Genomic DNA, 19,799 nt, shown 5'->3' with positions numbered 1-19,799 from the left:
AATGAGGAGAGCTCCTACACCGTACCCATAAATAAAACTATGGGACACCGGCACATGAGAAATGGAGCAAGCCGGCATTAGCAACAAGAAATAATGAGTAAGGAATCATTTCAAATTGAGTCTACATCAAACATGGTTTTTCAAAATCTAATGATTTTGACTTTGCATATATTTTACTCTATTATATTAGCAGACGTTACTCTTCTTAGGCCGGTTTCACACACTCCGGCTCCTGCTGGACGGTGAAATCCCGCACGGCCAGGGAGCCGTGCCGCACACATTAGTTGTGAATGGACACTATTGTGTCCATTCACACGGGACGGCCACGGCCCGGCCGCACGGCTGCTGCCAGTTCCCGCCACTGGAAGGGACGGCTGCCGGGCTGTGGCCATCCCCTCCATGATAAACTACTGTGTGCGGCACGGCTCCCTGGCCGTGCGGGATTTCACCATCCGGCAGGAGCCGGAGTGTGTGAAACCGGCCTTACGCATTGCGTTAGCTGGTTTTGTGAATTAAAGTACACATTCTACCCAGCTCCAAGGCCTCTCTCTGAGAGACACACAGGGATTGGTGGGGGGAGGGGGCGGGGTCTTGAGTCACAGTGTCTGAGTAATGGGGTAGCATCCTATCTTACTTTACCTTGTAAATATAGGTAGTAACCAAAACTTCTTTTCATCCCCAAATACTTCTCGAAAATTCTTGGTACATCCAAGGGAAAAGCCATCTCTTTCTGGACCAGTCCGAAAGGAGGGAGCACGGAAAGCCTCTACATTGAAAGGAGGAGAGAGATATTTTTTACAAAAACTTTTGCACAGTAACAGGGGTTACCCCTTGCAAATAAATGATTACTAGCACAAAAAACTAATAAGTAAATCTCACTACATGTATAGAGAAGGCCCTGTGATCTGCAGTCAGACCATTTATGCTGGCCTGAAGATAAACGTTCCTTACCACTACATGTTTGGAACATTTTTTGGGGGGATGGGGTTACACTGGATGGTCACTGGGACAAGGGTTCTGAAAGTCTGTTTCAATCTTGATCATTTTACTTCCAGGTTTGGCCAGGATATGGAGCATGTGCAACCGTACCACCGCTCATGGTAACTGCCGCTAGGGAGGGACTCCAAGACCATTCTCTGGCCATAAAGGTAAGATGTCGTCGCCCTACACAAGCTCTGGATCCTACACAATTTCTATTATCTGCCATACCCCTGTAACCTAATCATATTCAGAGGTTAATAAACATGGTCCTCATGCGACGCCAACAGTGCATGTTTTAAGTATATTCAAGGTTCAACACCGATAGAGAAATACAATTCACTGAGGAACTAATAAAAAAAAATAAAAAAAAGGTACTTGTTTCCTAGCACGGCGCCACCGATGTAGATTGTATGATATCGGGTGTGTAAAATCGGTCGCATCGCATGCGATGCGACTGATTTGACCAGATTTTTAATTGACCAGATTTTTAATTGTACAGCCACCCTGATGGCTGATTCCTATGTGAAATGCCCCCCCCCCCCCAGACCCGATTTTTCATTGTATACCCACCCTGATGGGTAATTACTATGTCAAATGCCCCCCCCATTGTTAACGGCACGCACGCGAGGGGTGGCGGTACGCGTCCTCCGACCTTTTCATACCCCCACTATCCACGTCGACGTGGAGTTGATCTTATACAGCGTGGCGAGCGCACATGTATTCCGCGTCCGCTCGCCACACTATCTAAAATCAACTCCACGCCAATGTGGATAGTGGGGGTATGAAAAGGTCGGAGGACGCGTATCGCTGTGCTCGCCTTGCTTAGGGTTGGCGTTGATCGTGGCGTGGCGCTAACAATGGGGGGCATTTGACGTACTAATCAACCATCATGGTGGGTATACAATTAAAAAATCGGGTCTGGGGGGCATTTTACATTGTAATCTGCCATCAGGGTGGCTGTACAATGTAAAATCGAGTCGGTCGCGTTGCATCGCATGCCATTGTAATGGCATGCGACAGATTTTAAAATTGTAGGGGAACGTCTTTAAACCCCTAAAATCGGGTCGGTCGGGTCTGATCGGGTCCCATCGCATACCTTAAGTTATGGAATGCGATGGGACCAGACGCGCGTCGTGTTAGGAAACAAGTACCAATAAAAAATCACCTGTAGCCAAGCATGGATATACTTAAACCCTGGAAGGTTAGGGTGCTTTGAAGACCACGTTTGGGAACCTCTGATATAATCCATTCCTTGGCTGTGCTGATGAACCCAGAACAAAGAGTCTTGTTTCCTCCAACTAGTTAGCACTTAGAAACTAAGAACAACATGGTGCTAGACATGGGTGAATGGGCTGGTGGTAACTATGGTTCAGGATATAAAAGGTAAAGGGAAACCCAAACCGGTAAAGCCATGGTTACGCAACAAGAGGCAAACCGCCAGAGCAAGGCCTTCCAGTCTGACAATGCTATTATTTATTACCAAGGGTGAGCGAGTTCGGTTTTATGCTCTGTTCCTTTTGCCAAAATATCGCAATTTCAGATTTTTTCCAATTGGCCAATAAGATCCTGTTTTGAGATCCAAATAAAACCGAACTCGCTCGACCCTATTTATGACAGTTTAATATTGTCTGTCCCCGTCTATCACATAATATGCATTAACAAAAAGAACACCCCAGAAAAAAAAAAATCTGTATGTCATTACCTATAGTGGACCTATTTTTCCCTACAAGCCAGCAGTGGTAGCTGAAGAGTGACAAGATACTGATGAAGAACATGGCGGAGACAAAGAACAGGAAGAGGACGTGGAACTTTGCTTGAGTGTCCGAAAGCTCATTCTGCAAAGAGGAGAAAAGTAACAATTGTGTCATACTGGAAAAAGTGAGGCTGGGTAATGAATCCGAAAATACAAAACAGAAATGTGCATTAAATAAAACGTAGTCTAACATCTAACAAGACACTAAGAGGAAGGACAATGTATTTCCTAATCTACTGTCTTTAAATAAAACTCTAGAAGGGTCATCAAAAACTATTCCACGGGTAACCGTAAAAAGGTGCTGTATCCATAGCAACCAAATTTTTGGCTTCACTGTGCCATTAAACCAAGCACCAGAGACATTATGGCTATAGTAGGACATACAAGTTACTTATACTCACTGGATACCACCATTCTGTTAGATGAGCCAGTATTCCCATTGTATGTACAAACGGATACAGCACCATTGTTTACTGGAGCCAATGGGGGGAGCTGTATCAAAGCATGTACTGAGTACCAACCAACTGGTTCCTGTTATATTACAGGCTGTGGAGTTCCTTTTTCAAGCAGTGAAAAGAGTGGAGAAATGGACCGGATGGAGAAGTTGCCCGTGGCACTGCTTCTACTTACCATTTTATAGAATAAGCTTAATAAATGCTGCCTTATAGCTGATTGGTTGCTATGAGCAACCAATCCACCGCTACGCTCTTTTGACTGCTTTGATAAATCAACACCTGTGTTTGATATACATTAATACAGCATCCATTCAGCAGAAACTACAGGCACTGCTCCACAAAGCGAATTGGCAGACCACACCTAAATAGTGCTTCATCCCCAAGGATGGTTGCCTCCGCTTTAGCTAGGGGAATTGGGAGACAATTGCTAACTTCACAAATTTGTTTATCACCAGGGCAAATTCTTATTTAAATGGAGTAGGCACTATGTGTTTTTTTATGCTCACATAGCAGACCAACTTCAACCTGTCCCTTTAAAAATGGTCACCTCATTGATCAGCATTAAGGTCATTGTACATGTAGATCACACTCTTGGGCTGAACGCCACACTGTTACAGCCACAAACCGGGCCACCGGCAATGATGTGAATTTCTGATTTTGTGAATTTTGCTTTGGCACTGTACAATGGCATCATGTACATCAGCTAAGATAAAGCATTCTGTAATATAGATCCACGGAAATAAACTGTGCCATTAATACTTTGACATAATAAATTATTCAACTGATTTTGAAACCGAAGCCACAAGAGGTAATCCCAATGTCTACTAATAGTTGACACATGCAATCTACAATAGCTACTACCTAAGTACACAGTCACATTAACTAAATAACCCACACATGCTATAGATCAGTTTTTCAACTCTTTCCTCAAGCAACCCCAATAGCAGGTCTTGTATTCAGGATAGCCTCTTGCTCTCACGGATGACCTCGGCTAAACAGAATACAGTTAATGCGACTCGTCTCATGGGGGTACTTGGGTATAGTGTTAAAAAACTCTGCTATAGAGGATATTCTCTCAGTAGTTCATGCTGAATTATAACTAGTAAAACCTGCAGGCCATTCTAGGGATGGGATGTGTGGATGTACGGTAATGAGTCGCTGGTTGGGTTATTTTACCTGCGGACAAGACTCTTCGGATTTGCTGCGGCATAGCTTTACGCAAACAAAGACAATTCATTAGACAATTGAATGGGTTCAAAAATCGGAAGATGACAGTATGGAGAGGAAACATGGTCACACAGGTTGAGGTTTATGGGGGGGGGGGGGATTTGGGGAGATTTACTAAAACTTGGAGAGTGAAAATGTGGAGAGAGGAACTAGCAACCAATCAGCTCCCACCTATCATTTTTCAAACAGTCTGTACCATGACAGTTAGGAACTGATTGGCTGGGTGCCGCACCCTGCTTGTTTTTAAAACCTCTAAATGCATCCTGCCCTTTTTGTGTGTGTGGCACTGTGCACCCTTATGCTGCCCCTCACCGTGCTGACATGCTGCTGTGTAATGGGTAATACGGTGTATGCCATCATGTGTAATGGCTATTATGGTGTGTGGTATAATGTGTAAGAGGCAATACAGTGTGTGCCACTGTAATTGTCATTACAACAGAATATGTAATGGGCCTAAACCTAGTGCAATGTGCCAATTTTATATATGTTTTGTTTTTAAATGTTAATTTCTAACATAAAATGTGCCCTTCCGATTGTACAATATAGTCAAATTGAATGCATTTTGCATACCATTCGATTCTGATTGAATCGGGATCAAATTGCAAGCAAAATCGCACCGTGTGTACCCACTATGAGGGATCTTCTTCCCTTGCATACACAGAAACCACAGCTAAGATTGTAAGTTACACAATAATAAAATCAATGCAACATGAATACATATAGAACATTAGAGACAATATTTGTGTAACCTTACCGTCCAAAATCTTATGAAATACTGGAGAACAGTTGCAGAAATGAAGAGGCAATACAGCAAGGAGTACATTAAAAACAGCAGGAAGAATTTGTAATTAGAAAATCCCACACAGTTATTCACCCTGTAATTAAAAGAAGACTTTTTTTGTTTTAACCCAAAAGAAACAAAATATAATGCACATGGTAAGCTGGGTACACATTAGAAAGATATATTCACTTGTTCGAGCAAGGAATGATATATAGGTAGTAGATTAGCAGGTGTGCCTGTGAATAACGTGTAGACATAGAATCAGCACTGCCAATGGCAATGTATTGGAAAGATCTATTAGTGTATTTGCTTGTGTGTGCAGGACCTGCCTACTTCCGATACACTTGCTGCAGGGACTGCCAACGCTGACATGACAACTGGGCGTGAAAATTGAAATGCTGCCTGGTTACACAGAAATATAGAATTTGACCGCAGATCAGAACCACTTGTCTGCCCATGTTCATGCACACACTTACACACTGGGGTTAATTTTATACCCCGTTCTCATTGCCGCAAAAACCCGGGTTTTTGCCAGGGCAAGCAGTAATTTCCCATGTCCTGTCTCAGTGTGAAAGGGTCTTTTTGAAATTCCCGGGTGTTATGCCCTGGGAATTACACACAGGTTTTTTGCAGGGTTTTTCCTGGGTAATACACGGGTGTATGGCAGTGTGAACAGGCTAGACCTGGGTTTTTCACACATGATGCCAAAAAACAAGCTCATTGGGGGATGTAATCATGTGATATGTGACAGCCAGCCAATAAAAGCTGGTTTTTAAACAGCCAATTACAGCAATTTGTTCAAATTTCCCAACACCCAATCAAATTCCACACACTTGTTGGAAGGCAGACCATGGAAAGCAGTGTGAAAGGGACAGACATGGGAAATTCCCGGGTGCAGTATGAAGAGGGTCTGTTGAGCTGAGAAGCTCTGTGCCCCGCCAAAAATAGTTAACTTATACCCCGTTCTAACTGCCACAAAAACCCATGTTTTTGCCAGGGAAAGCAGTAATTTCCCATGTCGTGTCTCAGTGTGAATGGGTGTGAGTGAAATTCCCAGGTGTAACGCCCCTGCAATTGCACACAGGTTTTTTGCAGGGTTATTCTTGGGATTTACACAGGTGTACGGCAGTGTGAACAGGCGCAACCCCAGTTTTTCACACAGGACATGACAAAGCAAGCTGATTGGGGAATGAGATCAGGTGACATGTGGAGAGATGAGGAGGTGCTGGAGCTGCTGGCTGTGAGAGGGGAGAAGTAAACAAAGAAGCAAGTGACTGGCACTGTCAAGGATTCCACAGTGTACTACAACATATAAAAAATACTGTCTGCCCGTGGCATCCATAAAACCCAGCAACAGGTTGTGAACAAACTTAAAGCACTTAGTAAGAAGTACTTCAAGGTGCATGATCTCAAGCGGAGGAAGCGTGGTGGTGCCCGTATGGACAATCAAAGCTACTCTATAAAACAGCCAATATTAGATTCCTCACACTTTCTGGAAGGGCAGAAAAAGGGAAGCAGTGTGAACAGGGCAGAAACGTGAATTTCCTGGGTCTAAGGTGCAGTATGAACAGGTTCTGTGAGCCGAGATGATCTGTGCCCTGCCAAAAACCTTGCAACAAAAACTCAGGTTTCTGCAGGGGCAGCAATGAGTACATGGTATTGCTAGCATATTTTTTTCATTGTGGGAGGAAACCAGAAAACCCATGCAAGTAAGGGGAGACCATACAAACTCCACACAGCTAGGGCCATGGTGGGAATCGAACCAAGGACCTGAGGCAGTAATGCTAACCATTACACCGTCCCCTGTGATGTCTGGCCTGGCGTGTAGAGCAGCCGATTAGGAAGTTTGTATGTTTGGCTAACCTAATCGACCACTTTGTCAGCGTGAGTGCCAGTTGGCAGCCTTGTATTTCTACTGTGTACCCAGCTTAACAACTGAGCTTGCAAAACTCACATACCAGGGACAGTGATGATCCATCTTCAAGACACATCTGAAAGACAGCAATTATATAAAGGGATGAAACAGATAGTAAGGAGCACGCACCTACCACCAACTATAGCCAGGTAAACTTAATAACAATGGCCAACATATATCTTTACTATGGCATCTATCAATCAAATATGTCGGAGACACAAGGTTTTCCATAACGGTATATATGAACCGCGAGGCGCGTTCCACTGAGGACCAGCTGCACCTCTGATCCGCCGATTCCCGCAGCGACTTCCTCTACACAGATCATCTAGACATTGCAAACGGGTCAATTGTACAGTATATATCCTAGATAGCATGCAGCCTGGGACACCGCGTACATCCTGTTTGATACTGTACTGTACTGTAAATGAACATATACTTTATTGAGTAAAGTTTTCCAGGTCTCCACACAGAATCCCAAGTGAAATCATTAGCTCACCTGTGGATATTTAAACAAGGTGTCAGCCAGTAATGAATGTCCCGCAGTCATTAGGTCGACACACCTAAGATCGACATGCATTGGGTCAACCACCGAAGGTTGACATGGACTTAGTTTCACACAAGCATTAGGTCAACATGGGCTTTTGCCATTTTTTTTTTGTGTGCCAACAGGCGGCATTTCACGCCCTACCATCCATTAGGCCGTGGAGGGTGCATAGAAGTGTGTGCCCGAAGCATGGTGAGCGCAGCAAGCCATCCGAGGGGACGCAGTGCAGCGGTACGTGTCCATGTTGACTGTGTTGACATTTGGGACAAAAAAAAATAAATTTCAAACCCATGTCGAACTTTTGACTGTAGACCTTCCCCATGACCACATAATGCTTGTGTCAACCTAATGACCCTGTCAACCTAAGCCCACGTCGACCTTCTGAGGTGTCGACCTTCAGTGGTTGACACAATGCATGTTGAGCTTTCTGTAGTCGACCTTATGACCCATGCCCGTCCCACTGTACCTGCTGGGTGACCTGGAAAACATGACCTGTTTGCGGTCTTGAGGACCAAATTTGGGAACCACTGGTATAGAGACCACCATCTACTGAAATATTTATGTAACTATTCACTATAGTATACAGATACAGATCTCTATATAACCCCTCAGATATAGGCCAATTAACAAAGTCACCTGAAATACATACAAAATAATTACATTTAAAAACAACCAATATAATATTTTGGAAAATCACTAACTGGATTTACATTACATAGGGGTGTATTTAGTGCTGCCTGCTCGCTGCCACAGCTCGCAGGGTCAGTATCCAACTGACCCCCTGCACACGCCGTTTCCCCCTTGCTAAGTTTTTGGAGCGAGGGAGAAACGGCGTATGCGGCCGCTAAAGCAGCGAGGCTCCCGGCTAAATGCAGCAGGCTCCCTGCATTAGCCGCGACACTCGCTGTTTGATGGGAATCCTCGCCGTCCTCTGAAAGCGAGGATATCCCTGCCGCGTTGAATAGGGCGACCGTCCGGCGAGGGGGTAAAACGGCGAAGATCGCTTGTTTTCGGCGATCCCCGCCGTTTAACCCCCTCACCAGCCGCATTGAATACACCCCATAGTTTGTGTCTGCTGTATACACAGGAAATTAGATAATTAATGTGGACCAAGTGTCCCACTCTGTATAGTCTGTTAGCACATATTTAGACCACATGTAGACTTACACGTCACAGGCGGAACAATGGTGGCACCGGTCCGGTTTAATCAGCTGACATCTCTCACAATATCTGATGGCTATATTAAAAGAACACAGAGATTAATAAATAAAACTCTACGGCAAGAGACAGGCTATGCTTATATGGAAGTAATCACAGGTGTGGTCTGCATTCAGCAAATGTTGTTCTGACAATGGAATGAATGAGCAGCGTTCTCCTCTAAATTCCATTCACAACATAGTGACAGACTATATGAATGGACAATAGAGATAAGTAGTTTATCTTTAATTCTCTCCATCACATGAGTATTCCCCCGGAGAAGTCCTCGCTTACACTGCAGCCTCTGCAGACCTGTCTGCCCGCCAGCAGCTATTCATCATTGTGACTGGATGTTCTCACTCCAGCCAGTAGAAGCTCCACATACTGTACTGTACCTGGCTCCTCTCCCTGTAAATGATGTATCACGCAGCTTGTGCTCTGCATACTGACTTCACTCTGTATCTACAGCTGCATAATATTACTGTTCTCATTCTGCAGGCTAGATGCTGATCTCATTGGGAAGGCAATTACATGGTGCCACTGCTCTCATTGTGCAGGCTAGATGCTGGTCTCATCAGGAGGGAAACTATACGGTGCCGCTACTCTTATTGTGCGGGCTAGATGCTGGTCTCATCAGGAGGACACTACACAGTATCACTACTCTCGTTGTGCAGGCTAGATGCTGGTCTCATCAGGAGGGAAACTATACGGTGCCGCTACTCTTATTGTGCGGGCTAGATGCTGGTCTCATCAGGAGGGAAACTATACGGTGCCACTACTCTCATTGTGCAGGCTAGATGCTGGTCTCATCAGGAGGACACTACACAGTATCACTACTCTCATTGTGCAGGCTAGATGCTGATCTCATCAGGAGGACACTACACAGTGCCACTACTCCCATTGTGCAGGCTAGATGCTGGTCTCATCAGGAGGGAAACTATACAGTGCCACTGCTCCCATTGTGCAGGCTAGATGCTGGGCTCATTGGGAGGACACTACATAGCGCCACTACTCTCATTGTGCAGGCTAGATGCTGGTCTCATCAGGAGGACACTACATAGCACCACTACTCTCATTGTGCAGGCTAGATGCTGATCTCATCAGGAGGACACTACATAGCACCACTACTCTCATTGTGCAGGCTAGATGCTGGTCTCATCAGGAGGACACTACACATTGCCACTACTCTCATTGTGCAGGCTAGATGCTGGTCTCATCAGGAGGACACTACACATTGCCACTACTCTCATTGTCCAGGCTAGATGCTGGTCTCATCAGGAGGACACTACACAGTATCACTACTCTCATTGTTCAGGCTAGATGCTGGTCTCATCAGGAGGACACTACACAGCGCCACTACTCTCATTGTATAGGCTAGATGCTGATCTCATTGGGAGGACACTACACAGTGCCACTACTCTCATTGTGCAGGCTAGATGCTGATCTCATCAGGAGGACACTACACAGTATCACTACTCTCATTGTTCAGGCTAGATGCTGGTCTCATCAGGAGGACACTACACAGCGCCACTACTCTCATTGTATAGGCTAGATGCTGATCTCATTGGGAGGACACTACACAGTGCCACTACTCTCATTGTTCAGGCTAGATGCTGGTCTCATCAGGAGGACACTACACAGCGCCATTACTCTCATTGTGCAGGCTAGATGCTGGTCTCATTGGGAGGACACTACACATTGCCACTACTCTCATTGTGCAGGCTAGATGCTGGTCTCATCAGGAGGACACTACATAGTGCCACTACTCTCATTGTGCAGGCTAGATGCTGGTCTCATCAGGAGGACACTACACAGTATCACTACTCTCGTTGTGCAGGCTAGATGCTGATCTCATCAGGAGGACACTACACAGTATCACTACTCTCATTGTGCGGGCTAGATGCTGATCTCATCAGGAGGGAAACTATACAGTGCCACTGCTCCCATTGTGCAGGCTAGATGCTGATCTCATGAGGAGGACACTACACGGTATCACTGCTCTCATTGTGCAGGCTAGATGCTGGTCTCATCAGGAGGACACTACACATTGCCACTACTCTCATTGTGCAGGCTAGATGCTGATCTCATCAGGAGGACACTACACAGTATCACTACTCTCATTGTTCAGGCTAGATGCTGGTCTCATCAGGAGGACACTACACAGCGCCACTACTCTCATTGTATAGGCTAGATGCTGATCTCATTGGGAGGACACTACACAGCGCCATTACTCTCATTGTGCAGGCTAGATGCTGGTCTCATTGGGAGGACACTACACATTGCCACTACTCTCATTGTGCAGGCTAGATGCTGATCTCATCAGGAGGACACTACATAGTGCCACTACTCTCATTGTGCAGGCTAGATGCTGGTCTCATTGGGAGGACACTACACATTGCCACTACTCTCATTGTGCAGGCTAGATGCTGGTCTCATCAGGAGGACACTACATAGTGCCACTACTCTCATTGTGCAGGCTAGATGCTGGTCTCATCAGGAGGACACTACACAGTATCACTACTCTCGTTGTGCAGGCTAGATGCTGGTCTCATCAGGAGGACACTACACAGTATCACTACTCTCATTGTACAGGCTAGATGCTGGTCTCATCAGGAGGACACTACACAGTATCACTGCTCTCATTGTGCAGGCTAGATGCTGGTCTCATCAGGAGGACAATACACAGTATCACTGCTCTCATTGTGCAGGCTAGATGCTGGTCTCATCAGGAGGACACTACACAGTATCACTGCTCTCATTGTGCAGGCTAGATGCTGGTCTCATCAGGAGGACAATACACAGTATCACTGCTCTCATTATGTATCATTGCAGCAGATGACTTAGCTCATGTTTTAGTTCCCCATTAAAGTTTATTTATAATGTGCCACAAGTTTTACATCAGCAGACAGAGAAGGCAATACATTCTGCAGAATAAAACAAACTAAACAGAAGCTACATGATGGTAAAAGTCACGTGTAGCTATATAGCACAAAGGATGGGCGATGTGCGAAGGGTCAGATACAGGATGGGGTGTACGTGGGAAGGGGGCATCCCCTCCCTCCCTCAAAATATTTCAAATGCAGTTCTAAGTACACTGTATCCAGTGGTGTATTTGTAATGGGTGCAGTGTTTGTGTGGTTCACACGGGCCCCTGAGTACAGGGGCCCCACACCACACCCATTTTTTTTTAAATAATTACCCCTCCGAGGTCCCGCATCGACAGCAGCATTAGTGTGGAAAAACGGCAGCAAAATGGGCGCCACGCCATTTTCCCAGAGATCTGTGCATTAGAGTCTGAGCCCTATAGTGAGGTATGACTGCCATCAGAGAGTCGGGGAGTGGGGGGGGGGGGGGGGGGGGGGGCTGGTGGGAGAGGCTGCACAAGGGTCCTCTACTCTCATAGCACCCCATTCTCTATCATTTTTGCAAGTGCAGCTGTAGATCTAAGAATCACCGGATTACGTAAAACCTGGCACCTCAACATCCTGATTATTTGCCAAATGGCCCGATGCACTCTGCTATTTGTAGCATAAATTTGCATATAAAGAAGATCAGGATCCTCTTTAAAAAAAAAAAAAACACAGCACTTGACAATGAAAGGGTTTAGCAATTAGCATGGCTGCTTTATTGGTTCTGGCAGCAGAGTATGGTCTTAATGATGAGAATGCGTACACTAGTGCTCAGTCCTCAGCTTGATGTCACATTACTCGCAGAACTGTATGGATCCATCCAATGACTCATTACCAGGCACAGTGACAGACCTTGCTCTCATCACACACAGACACAAGAGGAACACAGACAGCCCAGCACCACACGTGTCCGATATATAGTGTGTATCAGGCTTCTCCAGAGTCTGGGTAATACGGGTATCCGCAGTGAGATGTGGGGGAAATCTCAGAGAATGTCATAGGATACAGCAGGCATGTCCAAACTGCGGCCTGCCAGCTGTTGTGAAACTACACATCCCAGCATGCCTTGCCATAGTTTTATCATTACCTAATAGCTAAACTGTGGCAATGCATGATGGGACTTGTAGTTTCACAACAGCAAGGTCGACAGACAAAAATGTTGACATGGGTTTTTTTGCTGTGGGCTTTTTTTTTTTTTACCTGAATGTCGACACAGTCAACATGGACACAGTTTTAACTGCACCGCGTCCCCTCGCATGGAGAGCGCAGCTTTGAGCACGGTGCCTTGCTGCACTCGGCACTCAATTTTATTCTCCCACCACGCCCTAGTGCCTGTCATGTGTTTGTCGGCACATGTCAGCTCAAAAAACAGTGAAAACCCAATGTCAACCTTTTGACTGTCGGCCTAGACCATGTCGACCTAACCACCTGTCGACCTTGTGCCATGGCGACCTAGACACCTGTCGACCTTCCAGTATGTCGACCATCTTTAGGTCAACCAACTGACCGTATCCCCATGTGACAAAGGCCTTATTATTATATGGGTCCCAGAGTGTTCTGCAGAGTAACAGGTGGTTAGAAACCATGGTAGCAAGTATGCAGTAGATGAGAGTCTAAGTAAGGGAGAGAAACACTCATGGAGAGAAAAGGGCCCTGCTCGTGAGAGCTTACATTGTTCTATCCTCTCAATATATTCTACAAAAGGGCATTTGTCTGTGGCCCCCCACTATCTCATGTCCCCCCAGCAATATTAGGAACTGACAAATATGAAGAGCAATTTCATTCTTCCCGACAGCTTAGTAGGACATATACAGTATGGTAGGAAGGGCAACAAAATCCAGGAATAACCTTTGTCCCAATGTACATTAGAATCATGCCGTACCTGGTATTGCTGAATAACTAAGGACATGTGTAGAAATGAGGACTGGATCTTGCACAGAGAAACCAGTTTAAAAAAATAATCTATGAAATAATCTGCCCAATATATGTGATTATTTCAATGCCGAGAATTTAAGTGTTGCACCGACTATTGTCACAATGCCCAGCTAAAGCAGGCGTAGTCACAATGCAGCCCTCCAGCTGCTGCGTAACTACAAATCCCAGCAGGCCATGGTTTTAGCACACCCTAATAGCCAAACAATACCAGGGCATGCTGGGATGTGTAGTTGTATAGCAGCTGGGGGGCCTCATCCACAGATGTACAGTACATTATTGTACTTGAGCACAGAGAAACAGAATCAGTGTTTATTTTGGCCTGACAAAACCTGTCCATTCCGACATTACTAGAGTCTATGAATGGAGTCGGCATCCGGTGCACATGGTACTGACCAGAGAATGATAAATAACCCGTTAATGAGCAATTGGACTCAATAACACTATTAGTGAAGGCTTTTCCGGAGCACTTCCTGGACGACTGCAGATCTTACTTGCAGAGTGTGCGCCAGCATAACGCATGCTGGGGGTAATTCAGGCCAGCCCGTTAGGCTTCGTATATTTGAAGCACCAGCGAACCCCATCCCCACCTGAATCCCTGCACAATGTTGGGGGATTGGGGGAAAGTCATGTGACGTTATCTGCCCACCCGGAGCAGGCCAAGGAACACCTGCGTTCCATGGGGACCGCTCAGCATGTCTATGGATGTGCCCACGCCCATGACATGCCGGGCATCCACCCCGGAACACTCCCTGGCTATCAATCACTGTGCGAGCCCCCCCTGGCGAGTGAAAATCTCTCCGAAGGTGCTCGTAGCGGATGTCTTCACAGAGGGTCCGAATTCGCTGCTCTATGAGCAGGTCTGAATCGGCCCAGTATGACGCATGCTACATCTGCATGAATAAATCTAGAGATGAGCAGCCCCCACCTTTTGTAGCCGTTGTGGTATAGATGGGCAATTCTTTAGCTGCTCGCTTGAGAATTTCCTGCTGGTATTCCTGCCGCTCCTCCTTCTCGTACAGCTCCTTGTCAGACTTGGCTAAGCAGTACTGAAGTAAAGCACAGACACGGGATAACATTAGGCTGGCGAGAGGCGAGAGCAAATATTGTATTACGTGATTACATAAAGTCAATAGTGATAGAGTCAGCGCTGCCCTCACAGGGCACAATGCAGTATAGAGAATGAGGTGTTTATTGACTCAGAGAACAGGCAGCACCGCTCAGCCAGTAGGCACATGTCTGCTACCAGGACTTTTACACTGTATTCCCGATGGCTCTTTCATCACCGCAAATACTGTATCTAAGCCCCCAGTACAGGCTACAGCCTTCCCATCATCGTGCTGAACAACAAGAATAAATACACTGACTAAAAGTCATAAATACTGATAGAATATAAGAGAACTGGGCAAATTTGTCCGGTGAACGGAATCCTATACATTAGAATTTGTTGCCTTCTTATACTGCATTGCTTATTTTTGGATTCATGAAGGGCAGATGTATGAAGCAGTGATAAGGGAGGAGAAGTGATAAAGTGCCTGGTGCTTTATCACCAGCCAATCAGCTTCTAACTGTCCCTTTTTAAACCCAGCCTGTAACTAAACAGTCAGGAGCTGATTGGCCGGTGATGAAGTACCAGGCACTTTATCACTTCTCCGTTATCACCGATTCCTACATCTGCCCCATGGTTCTTTATAAGCCTTCATTATTAAAACAGACACGAACAGCAACAATCTCACACAACTGATAGTGTTGTCACACTTGTAAGAAGCTAATAAACGCTACATACTGTAGTTTGTGTCGGTTTGTGACACCACAGAAGCAAAGGCTGTAGTTTCACTATAGATACAGGAATGTGATGTTATTCATTTTGCTGCATTACCTGGTATGGTAACAATAGTGAGAAGGTATGCAAGGGCGTCTGAGCTCATTTCTAAATCAGAACCCATGTAAAGTTATCTGTTTGCACGGTGATGGCAGCCATTTTGTCAGCTACCCCAATAATGTAGACATTGCAGCATGTCCATATACAATGACCCAATGAATTCTCTGGAAATCAAGCGTACGCAACACAGGCAATGTACAGCATGCACATTTCAGTCTGGGCCTGATTAAGTGTTCCTGCCACCCTAGGCTAATACAGAAATGGACTGAACATGCCGCCATCTCCCCCCCCCCCCCCCCCCCCCCAAGGACCTAGCGCTCCAGTCTATTGGTTGATAAGGATGATATGCAACCTAAAGATGAATGGGGTGTAAGCAGGCTGTAACGGGCGTTCTCATGTACTGTAGTCAATGTTCACTAAAATGGTGTCAGATGCATTTTGCGCTATGCAATGGATGCAAAATACGCCAGTTTTCTGATATTTCTTTTGCATCAAGAACATACCATCCAACATGGCCCATTCCATTAGATACAAAATGCTCTATTCCTGGACTTCCCTCCTGCCAGTGGCAGTTGCAGAGTTGGGGCTGCAGCACAGTCCAATATTCAAATAGGGGAGCCACACCTAATGCCACTCCAAACATCACTGTCCTGGACTTACTGGCAGTTGATGTGACCCCCCCTCTTTGAATTTTGGACTGTGCTGCCCCGCCTCTGTAACTGCCACTGACAGGGAAGTCCAGGAACAGAGCATTTTGTACCTAATGGAATGGGTAATGTTGGAGGGTATGCAAGAATATGGATGGTGCACTTGTGCCTGATGACTAGCTGCACATATAAATCTGCATATGGGTTAATGAACGCATTTTATTCAGCATCTATAAACACACATCAACCATATATGAACTGTAGCAAGAACATATACTGACTGCATGTCATGTTACACGGATGAAGTAATGCATGGCATTCACTGTGAATGACATCCTGTGCTTCTATGTAGCATACGTGACATCAGTCAGCATTACAGAACAGTACAGTGGTAATATACACAGGCTTACAACATAACAAATGAACACACGGCCCTAGGTAGTTACCTCTTTGGATGGATTAGCGGGACATGAAAATATCGTCTTCCAGTACGACCACACAAACATGATAAAAAACATGTGAAAAAACACCAGGTAGATAGCTAGAAGAGTAAAACAAGAGTGAGTAGGACACAAAAGTCAGCAACGAGGCATCATATGCATTGGAAAGATTTTCTGTACATTTATCAACCATTAATGGGTTCAAAGTTGCACAGTGCTTGTAAACACCGCCAGCTTTGTGCCCCATGCACAAAGTACCCCATGTAAACCGGACTCTACACTGAACAGTGGAGACTTCTGCAGCAAACGGTTTCTGAGGTATCTATCACAGGCGGACAAAGAGGGAGGTGGAAGGAGAATAAGGGGAGAAAGAAAAATGGGGAGAGAGGGAGGTGGCAAGGAAGAGCAGGGGTAGGAAGGGAGAGGGAGGTAGAGAAAGTGAGGGAGAGAGAAGGTGGGAAGTGGCAAAGGATAAAAAGCAAAAGAGAGAGAGGGACGGAAAGGGGGGGGGGTTTGACAGAGATATACTAAAAGGAGAAAAGAGCAGGGGAGTGAGGGGTAAGGGGTGGGGATTAAAGAGAGGGGTGAGAGGTGTGATGAAAGAGAGGGGGAGGGAGGAGGGAGGATATGATAATAGAAAAACCTAACTGCACTAATCTCCTACTTCTGTTTGTATTCCTATTTTCCCATTTGAGGAAAAATATACATGAAACATAGAAACATAGAGTTTGACGGCAGATAAGAACCATTTGGCCCATCTAGTCTGCCCCTTTTTTACCCTTCAGGTAAACTCAACCCTTTTTAATCCTTATTTCTTTGTAAGGATATTCATATGCCTATCCCAAGCATGTTTAAATTGTTCTACTGTCTTAGCCTCTACCACCTCTGATGGGAGGCTATTCCACTTATCCACTACCCTTTCTGTGAAGTAATTCTTTCTAACATTTCCCCTGAACCTACCTCCCTCCAGTTTCAGTGCATGTCCTCGTGTTTTATTACTTGTTTTCCTTTGAAGAAAATTTCCCACCTGTACTATGTTAAAGCCCTTGATATATTTGAAGATTTCTATCATGTCCCCCCTTTCCCTTCTCTGCTCCAAACTATACATGTTAAGATCTTTTAGTCTATCCAGGTAAGTTTTGTGATGTAGGCCATGAACCATTTTAGTTGCCCTTCTTTGTACACTCTCCAATGTATTTATATCCTTCTGAAGATATGGCCTCCAGAACTGGACACAGTATTCCAGATGAGGTCGTACCAATGACCTATAAAGTGGCATTATTACGTCTTTTTTTCTGCTACTGATTCCTCTCCCTATGCAACCAAGCATCTGACTAGCCTTCCTCATTGCTTTGTTACATTGCCTCCCTGCCTTTAAGTCACTTGAAATAGTGACTCCTAGATCTCTTTCCTCCTCAGTAGTTTCCATTATAGTACCCTTGATACTATATTGAGCCTTTGGGTTTTTGAGTCCCAAGTGCATAATTTTGCATTTTTTAGCATTAAACTGTAGTTGCCATGCAATTGCTTATCTATAGTTTAAGCTGGCCATACATCAGAACAATGTCAGACCCGAATGCCCGATTTTGACAGGTCATGCGATGCATTGTCTGTGTTTTGAGTGCACATCGTGAGGTGTTTCAGTACGATGCACGGTTCCGCGGGTCATGAGGTCAATTCTCAGATCTTATGCGCTGCACGTAAGATCTGAAGATGCAGTATGCTGATAGATCTTATGTGAAATTACACACGCAAGATCGATCGTCTGTCTGGGAAGCTGCCGGGAAAATCGTTAGACGACAGAGATCGGATGCTGGTCATCCTGATGTGTGGTCAGCTCAACCAGCACAGGCTGTAAAAAAAATAAATAAATAAAATTCTTACCTTTTTCAGTGTCTGATTTTATTGTAACTGTAAAAACAAACAAAAAAAACACATATATTTTAGTTCCATGTCCTATATCCAGTACAAACCAGTTTGTGGCTTTTTACATACATAAGCAAAGGAATATGCTTAAACTTTTCATAACTGGTTTAAAAACAGTAAAATGTAAATTATTTGGAAACAATGTGACTGTACATTAATGGGATTCATTGAAATTAAATTCCTGTGCTTTTCAGTAAGGTTCATAGATCAGAGTCAATTAAAAAGATGATATCAACCACAGAACAAAAACAGCCCTATGTACAGCGGCGTAACTATAGCACCGCAGCCCCCGCCACAGCAGGGGGGGCGCTGTGCATGTGGGGGCGCCAGGGGCTGTGGTGCTATAGTTACACCCCCCCCCCCAATCCCCCGCAGACTTACCTATCTCGCTGGTCCCGGCGGCTCCGTTCTTCTGCTGAGGACCACCACAAAATGGCCACCCCCATATAGCACACAGTTCTGTGAAACTGTCTGCTGTATGGGGGAGGCCATTTTGTGGTGGTCCTCAGCAGAAGAACGGAGCCGCCGGGACCAGCGCGATAGGTAAGGCTGCAGGGGATTGGGGGGGGGGGGGGGGGGGGGAGAGTTTGCATGGGCGACGGGGGATTGGGGGTGCTTGGCGGGGGCGGCGCCCAAAACTTAGTTACGCCACTGCCTATGTAACCAAATAAAATTCTGCTGCCTGATTTAAGAAAAAAAAAAAAAACAGTAATTCAAAATGTTATGCAATGTACATATCAATATTGTATATGTCCATAAGTGGGAAATCAGTTTTATGCCAAACAGATAACAATAGGGGTGAAATTTAATAGGATGAGAGATTCAGAAAGTGAGAGATTTAATAAGAAATCTCCAGTTGTTTTTTTTTTTCCCTTAAAGCGGCAATCATTTACACTGCAAAACCAGTTTGATTTTGCAGTGTAAATGATTGCCGCTTTAAGAAAAAAAAAAAACAACTGGAGATTTCTTATTAAATCTCTCGTCCTATTAAAATTTCACCCATGGTCATTTACCAGTTCACTAAATAAAAAATCAGATGTAATACATTCACTTAAAAGTAAATGATGTTAAATACATTGGCAATGTCTTATTAGTACCATTTTAATACACGTCAGAAACGTCAACAAATGTTTTGCAACACATGGTGACTATCAAACATCGGAGGTGTTCTGCTTTGAAATAACCCCGATCTAAATTAGCCCCTGATGTA

The 19,799-nt window shown here is 45.1% G+C and overlaps 1 protein-coding gene across 2 annotated transcripts in view; it reads right to left on the bottom strand.

The window, feature by feature from the left end:
* Nucleotides 1-19,799, bottom strand: part of ZDHHC20 (zDHHC palmitoyltransferase 20) — a 65,419-nt gene that overhangs the window by 10,341 nt on the left and 35,279 nt on the right. The window contains exons 2-10 of one of the 2 annotated variants that reach the window (XM_083169922.1): nucleotides 18,548-18,574; nucleotides 16,670-16,764; nucleotides 14,623-14,743; nucleotides 8,824-8,893; nucleotides 7,156-7,188; nucleotides 5,171-5,291; nucleotides 4,366-4,401; nucleotides 2,684-2,816; nucleotides 640-766 (exon numbers count right to left, since the gene is read on the bottom strand). In XM_083169922.1, the coding sequence (XP_083026048.1) occupies nucleotides 640-766; nucleotides 2,684-2,816; nucleotides 4,366-4,401; nucleotides 5,171-5,291; nucleotides 7,156-7,188; nucleotides 8,824-8,893; nucleotides 14,623-14,743; nucleotides 16,670-16,764; nucleotides 18,548-18,574 (763 nt within the window). The remainder of the gene's footprint in view (nucleotides 1-639; nucleotides 767-2,683; nucleotides 2,817-4,365; nucleotides 4,402-5,170; nucleotides 5,292-7,155; nucleotides 7,189-8,823; nucleotides 8,894-14,622; nucleotides 14,744-16,669; nucleotides 16,765-18,547; nucleotides 18,575-19,799) is intronic. The other variant, XM_083169923.1, reaches the window with a different exon arrangement.

The sequence above is a fragment of the Crinia signifera genome, chromosome 2 (genome assembly GCF_055691185.1).
Source record: "Crinia signifera chromosome 2, ASM5569118v1, whole genome shotgun sequence".
Lineage (NCBI taxonomy): Eukaryota > Metazoa > Chordata > Amphibia > Anura > Myobatrachidae > Crinia > Crinia signifera.
Note: the sequence above shows the minus strand (reverse complement) of the source record. Positions and strands in the feature narration are given on the sequence as shown.